This window comes from Thunnus maccoyii, chromosome 12 (genome assembly GCF_910596095.1).
Source record: "Thunnus maccoyii chromosome 12, fThuMac1.1, whole genome shotgun sequence".
Classification (NCBI taxonomy): Eukaryota; Metazoa; Chordata; class Actinopteri; order Scombriformes; family Scombridae; genus Thunnus; species Thunnus maccoyii.
Window position 1 is genome coordinate 1,180,961 of NC_056544.1, and position 19,495 is coordinate 1,200,455.

General features: G+C 38.9%; 1 protein-coding gene and 1 long non-coding RNA gene across 2 annotated transcripts in view; both read left to right on the forward strand.

Moving 5' to 3' along the window:
• LOC121909442 (disks large-associated protein 1-like) overlaps nt 1-7,643 on the forward strand; it is a 74,860-nt gene extending 67,217 nt beyond the window's left edge. Inside the window, exon 13 of the mRNA XM_042430002.1 lies at nt 5,475-7,643. Within this exon, the coding sequence (XP_042285936.1) occupies nt 5,475-5,699 (225 nt within the window). The 3' untranslated portion in view covers nt 5,700-7,643. The remainder of the gene's footprint in view (nt 1-5,474) is intronic.
• The window catches only part of LOC121909468, a 567,936-nt gene that overhangs the window by 76,297 nt on the left and 472,144 nt on the right, over nt 1-19,495 (forward strand). The window lies entirely within an intron of this gene.

Here is a 19,495-nt window from a genome sequence, read left to right on the forward strand (position 1 = left end):
TTGAAAGATGGTCAGGTCCCAAACATGCTCCACGCAAGTATGCAAAGGCACACTCTTCAAGCTACGCAAGATCGGTCATATGCTGCTGCATTCTAGAGTGTGTCACCTGAAAATTCTTAACACAATGCAAGCTTGAACTACAGTCCAACTGTTGCAACTAGGATTGCTTCAAAACATAAACAAGAAAAGCCCCTTTCGTTTGGGTTCACTTCTGCTCAAAAGAGTCATGCTGAGCACTTTGATGAAACTCTAGCTGAACTTTGTCACCTCTTCATTCAGACAGAAATTGTCTGCACAATTCAAAGGTTGCGCATTGCATCCTCCGTGTTTTCTTTTTTAAAATTTCTTTCATGCAGCAAGTACAGCAATACACATTCCTCCACAGGTGCCATGTTTAGTCACTACTGTGGTCATGGAAGCACTCTGATTACAGTAGCTTTAAGTAGTCCATGAGGCCCTAAATTGATCACCTCCACCAGTGCTTGAGTGCACGTTATGATTCACCAGGGTTGTATGTTTGTGCCGTCTGGGCCAGACGTTGACATTTGCTTTTGTGTACTTGCGTGGAGCAAGGACCTAAGAGAGCACACCACAAGGTCATATTGTGTCAACTTCAAGTCTCATCCCTGGCACCTTGAAGCTCTTTCATAATTTTAGTGCTGTCACACTGGAGATTCTAAGATGATAAGTCTTCTCCTTGGTTGTTTGGAGTGCAGGTGATGATGCTAAGTCTCACAGTGATGACAGTGATCATTCAGAACGATACATTCACAATGCCACCTTTAAAGGATAATTCTGGTGATATTCTATATTTTATTTAATGTATTTCTTATTGTCAAATCTCATGTGCAGACTCAAACAATTAATTGACAACAAGTATTGTGTATGTATCCAAAGCCTGATATATCTTATTCCTCTGTCCATTGTTGAACTATTAAAAACACATCAATGAGTCACACTGTTGCACTGGGTGACATGTTTCATGTTTACTCAAACAGAGAAGAACACACAATACATGTCATTTTGACTCAATCCCACATAAAGGTATGGAAATCAGAAAGTATTGAGAGACAGACTAACACATTTTTGGGTGTGGTCTTTTCATGGAATTTGTTGACAATAAGAAAAATATAGAATAATGCTAACCTTAGGGTGGTTTGGGAGTGAATCAGTGACTACGTTTACACGCACACTAATATTCCACTATTATTCCAAATATGACAATATTCTAAATTTGATATGGGTCATGTAAACAGCATATTTTGTTTGGATATTCCAAATTAGCATTTTTGATTAAGACATGGGATATGCCAATATTATTTGGGTTTTAAGAGCATTCTTTTGACATGTATACAGCGCATTCAGAATATCCGTCTCAATTGGGGTTTTTACTGCAGGTTGTGACATACGTACTCTTGCCTGTTTACGGTCAGCTCTGTGCATTGTAAACACACCAACTAGCCAACAGTTTGCAAGGCTGAGAAAGAGATGTATGAGAGGCTGGTTGTGTAACAGCTTGATCCCACTGGGCGCGTCTGCGTCATGTTCTGGCTCTGACGCGGCCGCCTGAGCTGATAGCTGTCACTCTAGTAAATGCATGTGATCCCACCAGATTCACCGCAGTGCATTTCAGAAGCATCCCAGAAGCGGCTCTTCCCTCCGCTCCGCTGAACATACACGCCCAGTCTATTTTTGATGGAAGCTGTGTCAAGCTGCACAAAGCAGAAACAGCAATTTTCAAAATAAAACATTTCGTGCAGACTCTCGATCGTATATCAACAATAACACAATTAAAACAGACTAATAAAGAAACCATTTAACTACGTAGCCTACCTACCCATAGTAAAAGGCGATTAGCTTTACTGCAGTCAAAACGCTCCGCTTCTGAAACGCTCTCGGTGGGGTAGGACGCCGTTTGGAGGACAGAAGAAAACCACATCGGAGCCAGAACATGACGCGTACAGACCTGGTGGGATCCAGGCATAACCAAGCCCCAAGGAATGGCACCAGTCTTTGCAGCCAATTCAACATAGCGACCAAACCGTGTAATTACATCACGTGATGCTATTGGGCCCAAAAAGACTTTTTCACATAGACTTATATTTTGAAAGAAAAGTCTGTAAGTCAGTGGATACATTTTTTTGAGTGTCACAACCCCCTGTGAAATGACTTGTTTCACTATCAGAATTTGATCCATTCGATCTGATTTCGAGAAGTCTAGAAGAGACGCATGATTGAATCATTTTATCCCCATTTAAGTTAGCCGGCTAAACTGGAAGTTAACAGTCTTGGCCAGCGGAAGTCTCTACTGAGCATGCTCCACTGTGCCCATTGAGTGTGCACAGTATGTTTTCATCTGGGTATTTCTTTAAAGCGGGAAGTGGGTTTTTTGGCTTCATGCGCCACTGAGCAACTTTCATAAGAATGAATAGGGCCCCGTCTCTGACACTGTATCCAGTTCTCTTTATGCATCCATGGGCATACCGCACCCCTGCGCAGGCGAAATGACATGCTGGAGCAGGAAGGCAGATAGATGAGAGGAATTAGAGGAGAGTGGAGAGTTGTTCAGGGTGGGCTGGAAAAACAGAGCGCGCCTTCTCCACAACGGGGATGAAGGGGAATGGTTATTATCCTGACATGCAGCCATGGACTGACGGTGACAACTTGGTGTTATGCACCAAAAACACTCAGCAGTCTAGTAAACATCATGGGACGACCTAGGTACTGGCTGTGCCTGTAACTATAAATGTATAATATCAGTCATATCAATATCACTTATAAAGATCAGGCAGCAGCTCACTTATGTTTTTCCCCTCACTGGTTTACTTCACCGCCTTGCTCAGCACCCACCCCAATCCTGTTATCGGGCTGACAGTGGCTGGTATGAACATTTTGACATATCGCTCTCATGTATTCATCACTTTTGCTCATGTCACACAGCTGTTTTGATTAAAAGCATGGGCGCATGTAAACACCAGAAAGTATTAGATCACATCCCATATAAACAGTTGACCCAAAACCTTCAATCGAATGATTTCAATCAGAATGAAAAAAAGTGTGCATGTAACCGCAGCTTGTGAAAAGAGCATTATTTTTAATCTTAGCTGTTTGTCACTGGTGATGGTAGTTAGTGTGCCGCTGGGTTTTCTGATTTGGTCTCCCTCTATACAGTATATCTTGATATGGATCTGGACCTCTCTGTATGTGTAAATCTTTATCAGATCTCTTGAGCCTGATCTGTTGCTCCCCCTCCGCAGTATCTGTTGTGGCTTTGCATCATTTTGACTGTTGACTCTGATGGCTTCCTCATTTGCTCTCATTATTGTCTTTTTTTCTTTCTTGTGCTTCTTTGTGTTGACAGTGAAGGCGCTTGCAAACAGCCATGCATCAATCAGCATAACTGCAATGCCAACAACACCAAAAGGCCTTGACCACTCTGGGCCTCCGTAGATCCATCATGTCTGTCTTTCCATCCATCTGTCCATGCTTCCTTCTGCCCTTCCTTCCTTCTGCCACCTGCAGTCGCCTAACCATGTGTGGCTTTTTGTTTTGTGTGTTGTAGTGTCAAGATGGATGGACAGGAGAAAGAGTGGTTAATATTCCTTCTCCACAAATACATTTTACAGTATGGAGCACACTGTTTACACAGCAGTTTCACAAGGGATAAATTAGAAGGACATGCATAAACTCCAACTATAAAACACCAAAAGAAGAAGGAATTAGGAGGCAAATAACACCAAATAACACTAGTAAAAAGACAAGTATAATGAGAAACATGCAATAATGTAATATTACAAGAGATTTATTACAAGATAGGGAAAATGCAAGCCTAACTTATTCACCCTCATGCTGGACTATCATATGTTTGGGATGCTGCAAAGGTCAGAATGGTTTCTGCCTGCAGAGAGGATGCAGTACAGCACAGTTAAGTGTGCCCAACTGAACTATGGAAATGCACTATTAGTCTTTAGTCTGGTCAGTGGATTGCCACAAGGATCTTCCCAGACCGTCTCAAAGTGAGTTTAGAGTCATGTGTGGTCAAAAGTTTGGGAATTTCAATGGCATGACCACTACAGAATGTGATTTCAGTCATTTCAAAGTCAGCAATAAATAAGTATATAATGAAATAAATTATATTGTTTTACATGGAGCTAGTGTAGGGAAGCATTCCTAAGTAGCTGCAATCTACAGATGCTCTGTTGGTTTAAACAGGTACACATATGACTACAGTAGTTGCGGGAGGAAACATATATGACTAAACAACAGATGTAACATGCCGGACAAGTTTGGTCACAGGTGGTTCAGGGTCTTCTGTATAATTACTTATCATTGTATCATCAACACTGTACTCACAATTGAATAGCTGAGATCTGAGAACATGGCAACGATCACTAAAAGGAAGTCAGATGGGGCAAGAAACAGTCAGATGAGGTTAGGTTATAAAAAACCAACAGGTTAGTCAAATTTTTTTAGAAGAGACAACAGGGGCGATCTGTAAAATTATCACCCAAACTATCCAGTGTAAATAAACGTCACAGTTTACAGACCCACTTGTTGCTTCAACTTTGACCTACTGTACTTACTGTAGTTGAACGCACACAGTTTTCTTTTGCAGTGAATGAATATTAGCAACATTTAAGTTGTGCTCACTTTGTCGCTTGACTTTGTTGTAGCAATGTCACCATGTTCCCAGATCTTAGCTATTACCTCTGAGTACAATGGTATCATTTCAATGAGAGAAATGATGGACAAAACTATGAAAATAAGACTGAAGAAGTAATAAACCAAAATTATACTTTTAGGACACATGTGGTGTCATTAGAATGATAGAGTATTCTGTCACCTACGCAACAGTGAAAACTGATGCCATGTCTATTTATGTAGACATGTAATGGGTGAAATGACCTATGAATTAGAATACTAAAATACTTGCCATGCATGTATATGAAAACATCACTGTACAAGGTCGTGTCACACACATATCCACATTTGAAAGTTATGTAGCTACAGTACCTATGTTTTTAGCTGTTCCAACGCAAAAAGATTGTTGTACAGCAAAGAACAGTTTATAATAGAAAAAATGGCGACAATTCTGTTATTTGACAAATCAACAAACACTATGTAGGGAAAAAAAATCCATGATTCCATAATAACAGCATGTAAAATAGCTGCAGTATTATTTTGTGTGATGTGGTGTCTTGAAAAATGTAGATAATCAAAAACAGAATTATACAGAATGTCTAATTCATCTTACTTCTTTATTTATTACACATAAAACAAATCTCTACTGTGTTAATGATGGCAGTTACAGTGGGGTACATACACACATACAAACAGACAGACACACACACACACACACACACACACACACACACACACACACACACACACACAAATACATGTTTGTCTTCTTCCTGAAATGTCCCCCCCAACTCCCCTCCCTCCGCCCCTACCCAAACATCCTCTCCCACCAGGAGAGGCGGCTCCCACCTCCGGTGCCAAAAAAGCCACCCAAGGGCCCCCACCACCACCCCCCTCTGGCCAGAGATCGCTCACTGGAGAGTTCAGAGAAGCAGCGGCAGGAGGCCAGGAAGCGCCTGATGGCCGCCAAGAGAGCTGCATCCGTACGACAAAACTCAGCCACGGAGAGTGCTGACAGCATCGAAATCTACATCCCTGAGGCTCAGACAAGGCTATGAGGATATTACCAGGGACATACACAGGGTTGCCATGCAGTACACATAGACACACCATACACAAAAACGCGTGATTGTCCACACCTAGCATTGAATTCCAAGACCCACAAGAGCCTATGTAAGTGTGCAGGCAGCAGACCATGAGCTGTAAGATCTGTCCAAACCTCTAAGAATGCATCAAGACTTTACAGTGTAGACCCATGACTCATGCAGCATACCTGTAATGTTGGTACGATGCCTTTACATTACTTAAGGCCAACTCCGAGACCTCAACTGTCATTTTTATGAAGCCACAGCAGCTATGTTACACTGGGGTGTAACATACCGGGATGGGGTACATCTGCTACTGTTGCACATGTAGCAGGTGTACCCCACCATCAGGTGTCAAAAAGAGAAAAAAAATCACCTTCTAAATTGAGCTGAAGTAAAACAAATGATCTTGTTTCAAGCACCCTAAGTTTCCATTTTCCCAAGAACACTGATTGGTCAGGGTTAAGACCTGCATATGCCTAAAACAAGAGGCTTGTTGAGTCATCTAACAGAATCTGAAACCCTCTTTGTCATGAATAAATGTAGGGAGGGGTTCTGCATCCAAGAGTTTTTTGCCATGCTAGCGGCATGGCTCTATGGATTGTAATGTCGGTCAGTCTACCACTTTTGTCCAGACTGTATTATCTCGACAATTATCAGATGTATTACCATGAAACTTACAAGATATATTCAAGGTCCCTTGAGGATATGTTCTAAGCACTTTTGTGATCCTCTGACCTTTCCTTTAGTACCACCAATAGGTCAAAGTTTTAACTTACACTGGGATATACTGAATGCCAACATCTACTTGATGGATTTGCACAAAATGCAGTACAGACTTTGGTGATTCTTTGGCTATTGTGAAATAACCACACACATTGATGTTCCCTGGAGGATGAATTGTAATAACTTGGAGCCATCACCTGCAAAACTAATGACATGCCCATCAGCAGATGTCAACTGCAGTCTCAGCCTTAAAAGTTTGGACAGATCAAAAAAGACTTAGTCTAGCCTTTGGTAGATGTTGAAGGCGCTGGATGTGTTGTCTTTTGGTCTGTGGGTCTGTGGGACTTTACACCCACATACATTCATAACCCTGCTATGTCACATGCAGGATCACACTCACACATGCACATCAGTATCCACATATTTCTTTCAGGTCTTGTGGCTGTATGAACACTGCAGGTTGTTGTAATATAAAAACAGTGTCTCTCTCTTCTTATTGGTGAAGAGAATGCCATGATCACTGTTTCTCTCTCATCTTCCTCCCTGTGTCCACACTACATTAGTTCTTTATGGAACTTAGGAACTTCATGTATTGATTGACTGGTATTTTCTTCCTCTATGGTGATCCCTCTTAAAAACGGGGAAATATTTTTAAAGGAATTTTTTTTTTCTTACAAACTTAGTTGTGTTTTCATTGTCATCTCTTTTATTTTTGACCATTTAAACTAAACCGTATTAATATGTCACAGGGACTCTGCAGGGCACAAACAAGAGTCATCAGACTGGTTTTAACTACGTTTTCTAAACCACTTATTCAGATTCAAAATGGGGATTTGTTTCAAAATAATGTCTCATGTGGTTGCCCTGTCTGTATTTTAGCAATTCAGCTTTTGATGACCAAAACTACAAAAATAGAAATCAAGTTGTAACATATAAAGCCATCAACTGAGTAATAAAGAGCTGATAATGTCAGGGGATAGTGTTATAGGGGGAAACTGCAAACAATGCCTAATAATGTGAGGGAGTGAATTGATTTGGGTGTTTGTGTAATCTTCACCTGTGCATAGGTCATATGTTTTCTCCGTCTTTGGTTTAATCTTTACATCCCCTTTTCCTTGAACTTCAAGGTGATTTGGCATTTACAGGGTACATTTACACTTAAGCAATATTCAGTGGAGATAGTGTTCAGAGATTTACTATGTAACACAAAAGCCTATAATGGTGAAACTGATGATTAATCTCATGGTGTCTCTTAAATAGCTACTCTAATTTTGCAATTGAGAAATTGAATTGATCTTTCTGATCAATGATCAATGAAAGATGTTTAAATATTTTTTATTTCTCTCTAATGTTTCCATTGGATAGACAGATGTTAAAACAAGCCATGCCAAGATTTAAACAGTTTTAAAAATCAAATTTGAAACTAGCAGTAACATATATATGATCTTCGGGATGTTTAAATCACAGCTGCAATTCTCTTTTTCTAGACAGCCATTAGACATTTTAGGACACAAAGGGCTATAAATCTGTCATTATTACTAATTCAGTGGCTGCCAAACATTGGTCTACGGGCTTCCAGTGGTCCTGGACTGTCAAAGGTCCCTGAACAATATAACAAAAGTTCATTTTTTGAAGTATGTATCAGTACGACAGATTGTCTCAATTAGACATCACGTAAGCCTTCATTCATAGCTTTTAACAGCCAATGAGATCATTTCAATCTACACTGCATCTTTGACCAGTTTTGAAATCTCACAGTTGTCATGTATGAGATACGCTGATGTTAATATCCACTATATATCACCTTTTCTACATTGCTGTGATAAGTAAAGCTTCAGGAGGCCGTTTTGAATCCAATATACAGCTCCAGATGTTATTGAGAGGTAACTAAACTCCATTGACCGGGAGCCTGGTCACATCAAATGTTGGCGGGTGACATTCCTTCATATGTCATTGTGATTACAGGCAGTAGCACAGGTATACTATCAATGTCACCAACGAAAAATGCCATAGACCTGGATGAGCAAAATGCCATTTTGAATTTAGTAGGAAATCTTGCTGCCATAAATGCTTTTGTGACTAGACTCTTGGTTAGATAGATTCCTGAGTTGACAGAAGACCTATATGACTTCTTAGTGTATGGTGATGGTTAACCATTGCTAGTTTCTTTGTATTCTTTTAGATTTTCCAGCTTACACAGAGCCCTTCTTTGCCTCTGCATCCCGTTTGAATGAATGTGAGCTGTTAGCTGAAATGAAATGAAAGTAGACTGACCTTCTCAAAATGCAACATGTTAATGTTTGGAACTTGTCAGCACTTTTATTAACGATTTATTTTAAAGAAAAGTTGTGGTTATTAAATTCTAGTCAGCAACTTTTTTTTCCTTCAGTTGAATAGAATTAAACTTTTAAGTTGAAAGCTGCACACTATAATTCACATTATATAATGTAAACTGCTTATGTATTAACAAACTCATAGTACTTAAAGATTGTAGTTTATATGCATCCATGTGTTTGTATGGCTCTGGGTATGTAGGAAAATAGCTACATTAGTCCAAAAGTCTATGCACTGTCTAATTGTCTTGTACATTAGAATGCCTATAGCTGAAATGAAAATATGGCTGAATGTGTTTTTCCTCAACAAGATTCTGAAACAAGAACACAATGTAAAATCTCAATGTGTCAATCAAACAATTCATTTCTTTTTCGATTTTGTGACCATAGGTTTATGGTACAAAGGTTTATGATACAAAGGTTTATGGTCGCAAAATCGAAAAATAAATAAATTGTTTGATTTTTCAAAAGGATAAATGTGCTAAGCTTACCAAAGTAAAATTACTGGGGGAACTTTATTGTTTTAAATGGATCTGCTTAAGTTGAGGAATGTCACGGGCACTTGGTTGGCAACACACACAGGTAAAGTGTTCTGTATATTACCTTACATTCTTGAAAACATTTAAGAGTTCTGTGGGTGGATGTCTTATGCTACATTTATTGATATTATTACACTGAGTTATCTCAGCTCTTTATTGGATGTGACAATGCAATAGAAATAAATCAGCTTAAATGTATTTGTAACATTTAAACTATGCTGCTTTTACAGCAGACATCTCATTTCCATATTGCTTTGGCCACCTTAGCCTCTCCTCACTGGAAATCAAATATCAGAACGTACGGAAAAAAACAAAACGTTTTAAAAAGAGTTTTAACCATTTTCTTGATTCTGCATCTTGTGTAAAAAAATCCTGCCTTATTCTCATTTCATACTGTCACTTTAAAGGGGCATCCCACTGATTTTATAGATGGACATCAGTTTATAGTCATAAGTACTACTCAGCCTGTGAAAATGCTTGTATAATGCAGCTCTGGAGGACCTTTATCAAGTCAAAGAAAATGACCCTGATGATGTCATTTAAATGTCATCAGGGTTATTTAAGTGATAACAGAAAGCTTGATTGGAGGCGTGGAGTTTGAAATACTGTATGTTGGCATTTAGCAGGCACAGAGAGTCGAATGAGACAAATCAGTCAAATTGAGGTTCATTATGGGAAATGTGACTGATAAAGTCAGGATATCTGCTACTTCAATTTTAAAATGAAATCTAAAAACCCTGGAGAACTCCTTCAGTGCAAAAAACAAAAAACAAGTAATTAAAAATCACACCAAGCTTATTTATGAAGTTTGGATACATGACTTTCTTTGCAGAGACCATCTTCTACATTGAACACACCATAAGCAGGATTGAATTTGGTCTCAGGGGTGAATCAACACCCAGTTAGTTAATTAGATGAGAAGCTGCTGTCTTTTATTGCAACACTTTTAGGGACTTTTTATAGAATGTCATAAGATGACATTCTAAATCTATCTGGCTTTCAGGCACCACAGCTGGACCAGGGCCTGGTTTCAACAGTGACAAAGGAAACATCTTTGGGGCTAAGATGATTTTCTGAGAGGCACTCCATGTTGTTTATCTGTGATAATGCCATTTATACTACTACTTATGCCAACATTTATCATGATGACTTCCTATAAACAGTAACTGCCATTCATTTTTCCAGAGCAGAAATCTGGAAATCAAAAGTAGAATTCAAAGGATACTACAGACTCTTCTATGACTATGATGATGATGATGATAATGTGTTATTGATGGAAGTATTATGTACTTATTTTTCCTTTTGTTAAGTTTAGTTGTGTGTGTGTGTGTGAGTGCATGTGTGCGTGTGTGTGTGTCAAGAGGTTGTAACTTTGTACAGGATCTGATTACCTCTGTGTTAAAATGATGATGATGGTGAGCCATATTTAATGTGAAATCCCCTTCTTATCAAGAGGACAGGGCCATACAGATGCTGAATGAGTATGTTGCTGCTTTTTTTTAACCATTTACTGAATCTTTTCTTTAGTGTTCCAGTAGCAAGCTTACTGTGTGTGTGTTTGGGAGGAGCGGTAGAGCAGGAGCAACATGACAGGAGTGTTAAGCGGAGGAAACAGGAAGACACACATTGTTCTATTGTAAGCGCTGGAAGCTTCTCAAATGAAAACCTTAATGACTTTTAAGCACATTACAACAGAGACACTGGCTTCTTAGTCGGAAATGCAAAACGAATAGCCGAACTTCAGTAGTGGAAGCTGTGATGTCAAACGTGAAACATAAATCAAAAAGATAGTAGGGCCTAAACTGTGGAAGATCAGGGCTGCTAATGCTGAAACGAAATCTTAATCAAATCAATTGAAAATGCCTAATTACTGCCAATATTTAAATGAAAACTGAACAATATATGTATTCCAAAGGTTAACTTGGCTATAATGAAATAAAATGTGAAATGGACTAAATTTTCAAATAATATAAAAGGATGAATAAAGGAAAATACATGCAAAAAAAGCAGAGCAATGCAGCGGAAAAAAAATATTATATATTATATTGATTTTATGAACAAAAATTATAATGAATTGCAAATATAATGAATTGTGACTTTTTAACATAGGCTAAAACGATCTTGCAACTTCTACCAGTATTTTTATAGGAGTATCAGAAGTATCATCAGCTAACAAGCTAAAACTGAATTTGATTTTTGATATTAGACTTGATTTATAATTTCTAATGAAAATTAAATTAAATTTTATTTTTATGGTCATCAGCAAATTTAGGACATATTTCAAATTTGAAAAATTCCAGGCTGCAATTTCATTTAATTCATTTAATTTTTTAAATTTGAAAACAAAAATGATAAGTCCATTCCACAATTTCATTATTATTATATCACTCTGAAAATCATTTTTCAATAGTTTTAAAATATATATATATATATATATATATATATATATATATATATATTTAAATGTACACATATATGACAAACACACAAATGTAAAATGAAACTTCAATTTGGTTGATATGATTATTTCATTTTTTTAAAAATTGGACTTCCACAGAGGATGACCTTGGATGGTTGCTGCTGAAACCCAAGCTGCCCTGAGTGCTTTTTTTTTTACTCAGGAAGAGATGGGAAATGTAGTCTATAAAATCAGGGTCTCCCAGACATGGTGGTCTGTGTGTGTGTGTGTGTGTGTGTGTGTGTGTGTGTGTGTGTGTGTGTGCGTGTGTGAGTGTGTGTGTGTCTGTTTGGTTGAGTGCATGCGTGCTTGTGAGAGCCAGTGTGCATTTCATATGTATATAAAACCATAACGGAAAATGCACTGTGTCTGTGTGTGAGAGTGTGTGTGTGAGGTCTCTATAAAGTGCTTCCTGAGTTCCTTGTTTTCTATGTCGGGCCTTTATTCAGTACAATCTAGTAGCCACATAGACTCATTCTGTACATTAATCCTCCATGCATACTTGCAACCGATCTCTTTTGTTTGTACAGGAAATGGTTGAGGGTGTTTTATGATGCATGATACGTTTTATGACACAATATTAGTACTTATGAATCTATATCTAAGTTGAAAACATGTGTTTGATTTATTTATGCTCTTATTTATTGATTTTTTAAAACTATGAGATTTTGTTGAAGTGGTCTGTCATGCTCTTCTGATCTTCTGTTGTATTGTAAAGAGATGATTATCTGTCCATAACTATTGACAAACCCATAATAAAATTAGCTATCAACTCTTCTTCATGGCTGATCTCTTTATCTCTAGATCTGTTTCAGATCACATGAATCATATCTAATGGTTTGCATGGATAAGTTTAGTTTCCAGGGTGAAGTAGATATTTACTATAGACATCAAGTGGATTAAAAATAAGACAATGAAGGTCTATTTGTATAGCACCTTTCAAACACAGAGCTAATTCAATGTGCTTTATATAAGGCAGGGTGCATCAGCTCAACATTTAAAAATACAATGAAGAGGATCATAAAATTACATTAAGTGTAATAAAATTAAATTAGACAGAAAGAATAAAATTACAGGGCAGAACCAAGTTGCCCAAAATTTAATCAAGTAAATCTGTGTAAGAAGTATTAGATGGACAGATACTTTTTCCTGACCTAATATATAGAACAATAAAAATGTTGTGTGTTGTGTGTTGTGTGTGTCTGTTGGTCAGTCTGTCCATCCAACACTTTGGTCTAGAGCAAAGCATCTCAACAACTTCTCTGGACTTTTGGTTTGGACATTCTGAGCCTGAAATGATGTTCATGATCCTTTAATAATAACACTTTGTCTACATGGGTCATATAGTGAAAACAGCATGACAGCAGCACAGTGAAAATGATGTTTTTATCGTATATCATATGCCAACAAATGGTGAATAAAATGTCATTTGGAATGAATGATTTTATTTTAATATCGGCAACCCTGAACTTCCATATACTGTGGTGCCACCCCAAAAGGTCAACTTAGCACACATAATATATCCCAATCTTATAGATTCATGTTATCATGAATGTGTCATGCTATCATGCTACCAGGTTAGGTTCTACAGGAATGCTTGTAAATTATATTTTGTGGTGTAATGAAGATTAAAGCCTCTAAGGACTGCTGGTGGGGCTTTAGACTCTCAGTCTTATTTATTAACTGTAAAGAAGAAAAACACTTGGTCACTAAAGACAATTTATATTTATCAATCTGGAGTGACAGACTGACTTAAGTCTCTTAAGAATTCTACACCCATTCATGTTACTGTGAGAATTATTGGAATTATTCCAAAAAACAATGTTTGGTACCAATCAGTCTATCAGGCAAATATTTGACTTTCCCCCTGCACTGCTTAGATTGTAAACAAATAGCTAGAATCAGAGAGTCCTCTACATTAGGCAAAGGCATAGTTACAAAGAGATGACGCCACCAGCATACATCCTGTAACTGAACGCATTCATCTGTTTGACCACGTGATGGCGGTAGTACTCTGACTATTAAAGAAGCCACGTTTAGTGCTGCATTACACTGAAACCTGATCCCAATGTCCCCCCTAGACACTAAACACTGAACCCTCACGGACTTAATTGACATCACCTGGTAAGTGCTTGAGTGTGAGAGGCTGCGAGGGCTCGAAATGGTTTAAATAGGAATGGGACAACACTTTGCGACATATCACGTTACCTTGATGACACCAACGCATGATTGTGGGTTTGGGAGTTTTTATTCAGTACTTTATCGCCATATCAACATGACTGATTGGAATTTGTCTTAGTGAGCTCACTTAAACAAAAACAGATAAGAGAAAAATAGTAAAACCACTCATTCATAGAGCACATAAACAAAGTGTTAAACAGATAGATAATATCCAACACATAAAATAATAACGTGCATGACAGTCAAATAAGGGACCGACTGCCTGATTTGAACGTCTTCCAGGCTCTTGCCTTACAGAGTGGACCAGGGGTATTTGTTATTTACTCGTTTTTGTCAAAACAACATCATTAAGCAAAAATTTAAATAAATGGTTGATGAATAAACTAGGTGTGTAATATAACTTCTGCTTGCATTCCTCAGATTTCATGTGTGTTTATGTATTTTCAATCTTTGTTATACAGTGTTTCTTTGTACATTCAGGCATACCAGCGCACCCACTACGCCAGGCTGAACACCCACGTGCCAGTTTGTTTAACGTTTTTTGTTTGTTTGTTTGTTTTTTGTTAACACTTCTGGGTTTCCTATGGTAACCCCGTATTTAACGCTGATTTAACGCCACATGAACTATGGGTAATTCAGGCAAAGTCTGCAGAGATGCGGACTTAAAGAAAGTGTACATAAAGGACTCAAAATGTGTGCCGGAGAGCCCTCATGCACTTGATGATTTGACAGTGGGACTGCCCTAAACCTTCGCAGACTTAAGGGGAACGCCCCTCAAAGTTTGTGAGTCCCTGAGTGTGGACATTGGGATTGGGCCTGACTGTCCTCCAGAGTGTGTGTGTGTGTGTGTGTGTGTGTGTGTGTGTGTGTGTGTGTGTGTGTGTGTGTGTGTGTGTGTAAAAGAGACAGTCACATATAGCTTGTCATGACTTCTCTATTCTTCTTTAGTCATTTTTAAGACATCTTTGGAACCAAACTTAAAGGCTTTAACATTTTTCCTCCATTTGAAAGGTAAATCTGTATTACTTGTTATGTTTATTACTTTATTATCAGAATCGGGATCAGCTTTATTGGCCCACTATGTCTGAACACTTATTGACTTGACTCACACACAGTGTACCGAAAGATACACATACAGAAGACATACAGCTAAACAAGTACAGCAAGCTAACAGAAATAAGCAGACATAAACATATAAACATATAGCTATTATGTACAGGCACAAAGGTGGAAAAAGAAAGGAATATATATATATATACACACATCCTGATCATTAATTTTAGTGTTGACAGGATTGGGGTGATGATGTCTAAAATCAATAAACATATCCTTGGTCTTTGTCAGATTTCATTTCAAAAAGGGCTCTTAAAACCATTTTAAAAAAAAATCTGTGACGCGACCATGGGACATTTCCTCCTTCGTAAGCAGAAAGGAGTGAGTGTATCTCTGAGATGAACACCGTGTATCTCTGAGATGAATGGACTAAAGCAACACACAGACTATACCAGTTTTCACTGGGATTGACTCATTTTTCTACAAACAGAAACTCATGCCATAACATATCACTTGAAAGACGCTGCAGTCACATGAAAGCACATCAAGCCACCTAGAACCCAATCATGGACCTCTAGAACCCAGAAGCCAGAGACATTTAGAACCCTGTAAAGACTCCTGTAGAATCCAGTGAAGGACCTACACATTGACACCTGTGACCCCTTCAAGGATGTTGGTAGCTCCACAGGCCCACAGTTTCCCTAAAATACTCTCAACAACACTCTGTCTTTAATTGAATTGTATTGACATTTGCATGCAGGACTTTCCTCAGACCCTGACCTTGTCTTGTTGCTTCAACAGTCAAGCAGACAGACAGTTCAGCTCGGTTGTTCCTGCAGGACGCTCAGAAATCTCTGTTAATCTTTTCCAATCCTCCTTGCAGCCGTCAACAGCCCCCGGGCAGGACTCTCTCCGGTCTCCTCACATATTAGCCTGGCTCTTAGTCTGGAGCCACCAGATTAACGCCCAAATCAATTAGAGCCAGCAGCAGATGAGTCAATTAACCCCCCCTCCCCTCCCGCCCCCACTGACCCAGCCCATCCACCCCCCCAACCCGGCTAGCACCCTCAAGGACTTTGGAGGATTATCATGTAGAGTTCAGTAGTGTAGTGTTTATGCTTGTCATATTGTAGGGGAAAGGAAATGGGTGGGGTGTTTTGGTTTCCTTATAAGGGTGGTTTTTGTTTAGAGGTCAAACAGGCAGGATAGTGAGGCTGCCTGGGACTGTCTGGGTGGGGAAAGATGGCTCCCTTCTTTCAGCAGCCACTATCAAGATGTCCTTGAGCAAGGCAGTGAACCACTAACTGGCCCAAAAATCTGTTTTTGTTAAAATGGTTGATTTTATATGATATGATATGATTTATTTATGGATTACAGACACTAGAACAAAAATCTAAGGGATAACTTGTTGAAGTGAAAACACTTATTTCCAACATGGTGCCAAGACGTTAAAAGACAAAGACACAAAAAGGAACACAAAACATTCGACATAAAAACCAAACAATAGACCAAACAAAAATGTTTCCAGCTGTTTTACTGTTTTAGTTCAGTTTCATGAAGTTAAGATAATGGTTGTATTATTTAGACTGACTGAGTGTGAAGGTTCAATCTTGACTTTGGAAATAACAGTTTGACAGAGTGCCACTCTCTGGCTTGACCAGTGAACAAAACCTAGTAATGGGACCTTGTTTTAAGATCAGGCTATATGTTACTGTTATGCAAAGAAATTTAAAAAAAAATACTGGTCGACATCTTTTCATACCTACTGTACACTATGGAAAATAACTACAAATAAATGCAGATTTCTGGTTAGGCAGACAAGACAACTAGTTACTACTAGAAACACTTTGTTTATACTACTACATGTTATAAAGTATGACAGTCTAAAGGCACATATTTGTCTTATCTTTTTCAAATCAGATAGATATGCCTGAAAATGAGCCACGTGTACTTTATAATGACCAACTCAAGAATGTCATCCCAAAGCCTGTAAAGCTGTCACTGATCCATAAATGAGATTGTCTTTTAGGCAACACTTTCCTCAAGTCAAAGTCAAAGGTTAACAGAAAAGTTCTAAACACAGTATACCTTCTGCATGTCTCCTAGTCCTTAAATTTAGCTGCCACACTATTTGCTATATATGACAGCTGTATATTGGCATCTGAACAGTCTGCAACTGAGTAACATTAAGACGTGTGTGTGTGTGTGTGTGTGTGATCTTTTACACATGTAATCTGGGATAAACTTATGATTTTGTAGAATATAAATAAATTTGACTTGACTGTATATGTTTTGTTAGAAAATATGCACATAGATGAAATATAAATGTGTGCATACACCATGATGTGTGCTGTGCAACAGGCTTAATGCAGTATCCAGAACACTAACATTGTGCCCTTGGTGAGAATGGTCTCTCATTATCTTCCACAGAGCGCGCTTTAATTTGTCTGTCATTCTGCAGCACAAGCACCCTCCCGATGTCTGTCTGTCTGCATCCTGTTTGCATGTGGCGGGATTCCCAGGCCTCCCCGGTGCTAGCAGAGCAGCTCATGCTCTAACACCCTGTGACCTGCTTTCATCAGTGTTTGGATATGTGTGTGTTTGAGTGTGTGAGACAGAGAAACAGAGATAGAGTGGAGGTTTATGAGAGTGCACATATAGTCAGTTAACAGGTGGTGAAAATGATAATAGTGGCTCCTTCGGACATTGTTTCTGGTTGAAGTGCAGTTTGCTTTTCCAGTCAAAGTCCAGCAGTTATCATTTAGAGTGGAGGGAGTCCTTTTTATCTCTGTCACAAGGCTGCTGAGGACACAGCAACATACAGGGGACTGTCCTCTCTAGAGGAAAAGACCAAATGATTTTGTGATTTGTTCATTTGGTCATTTGGTGTTTATGTTGAGTTCCAAAGCAGGAAGTAGTTTGACACTTCTATGGTGCAGTGAATGCCAAGGGTGTGGAAGTCTGGGTAGTGTATTCAATTCAATCCAATTCAATTTTATTTATATAGCACCAAATCACAACAAAAGTCATCTCAGGGCACTTTTCACACAGAGCAGGTCTAGACTGTACTCTTTAATCTACAGAGACCCAGCAATTCCCCCATGAACAAGCACTTGGCAACAGCGGCAAGGAAAAACTCCCCTTTAATGGGAAGAAACCTCACAGAATAGCAGAATAATAACAATAATAACAATAACAATAATAATAATAATAATAGAAATATGACTAGCAACAACAAACAACAGCAATAGCGAGAGAAGGACACCAACAGGACCACAAAGGCTCAGCTCGGATCCAGCGGTGTATGTATCTGCAAAGACTCTGCCCTCTGCCTGTATCTTATTATTTTATTATTATTTTTCTGTGTTCGGGATGCTTCTGTGCGTCATCCTTTGGGCAGTGGGTGTGTAATAACAGCAGGCAGGTGTGAGGTCAGGACTTGTAGCATAGCGACCAGGTTACATCGCTGTCTCCGTCTCTCTCCTCTGCTTCGTTCTGCTCTCTGTCTCTGTGTCATGGATGTATAAAGAGCAGCAAGTCTGTGTGTGTGCTTGACCAAGAGCAGGGCTTAGCTACACACACACACACACACAGAGCAGAGAGGCCACAGTGGACAGGATGAAGCTCTGCATTCACACAAAATCCGGCAATGCTGCACCTTCCCACAGGGTTGTGCGGAGGTGTGTGGGCGTGTTTATTTGTGCTTTAGAATGTAACCGCTATGAAACAATCAGAAAATGTTTTATTTCTGCGATTCACAGCTTTGTTCTCATCGCTCTTTTCATTCACTCTCTAGCTCGCTCCACCACCGCTCTCTCTCTCTCACTCTCCCTCTGCTTTCAGCTCACTCTGGTTGAGCCAGTGAGGAGGGGCCAACTTTTGAATGCTGTGCAGACACCAGCAGACAAGTCCTGCATAGTATACCTTTAAGTGTAGAGAAAGATGGTGGCTACAGTATAAACCTTATTAAATCCTGAATTGTGACAGGACACAATCTCTCTGTCCCTGGATGTGTGACACCCTTACTATCCAGTTCACTTCAAAGCCACACTATTTTCTCCATTAGTACAGAACATTCACACTGGATGTAAATCTTGCATTGCAGATTTGTCCAATATGAACATCATTCTGAGATATTAGGCTGGCTGTAGTAGGGACAGCAGAGCAGATGATGCTTACAGGGGTTGTTTTGGAAGGTTCTGACAGATGACTTTTCTTGTCTTGACTTTTCTAGTACCGATTTTCATACTTCATATTTTCTGATCAGGATCCTAACTGATTCAAATTGTATCATGAGGAGTATTCAAAGATTGTTGAAACCAGTCAACTGAAATGGAATGTTTTTGTCTGCTACAGCATACATACCTGCGCTATAAATGACTTGTCCTTTAAGAAAAAATCAGACACCAAAAGAGAGAAATTTATATTTTAAATTCTTTGGTTTCATTCTCTCACTTTGGTCCAGTGTGTGTTCTGTCT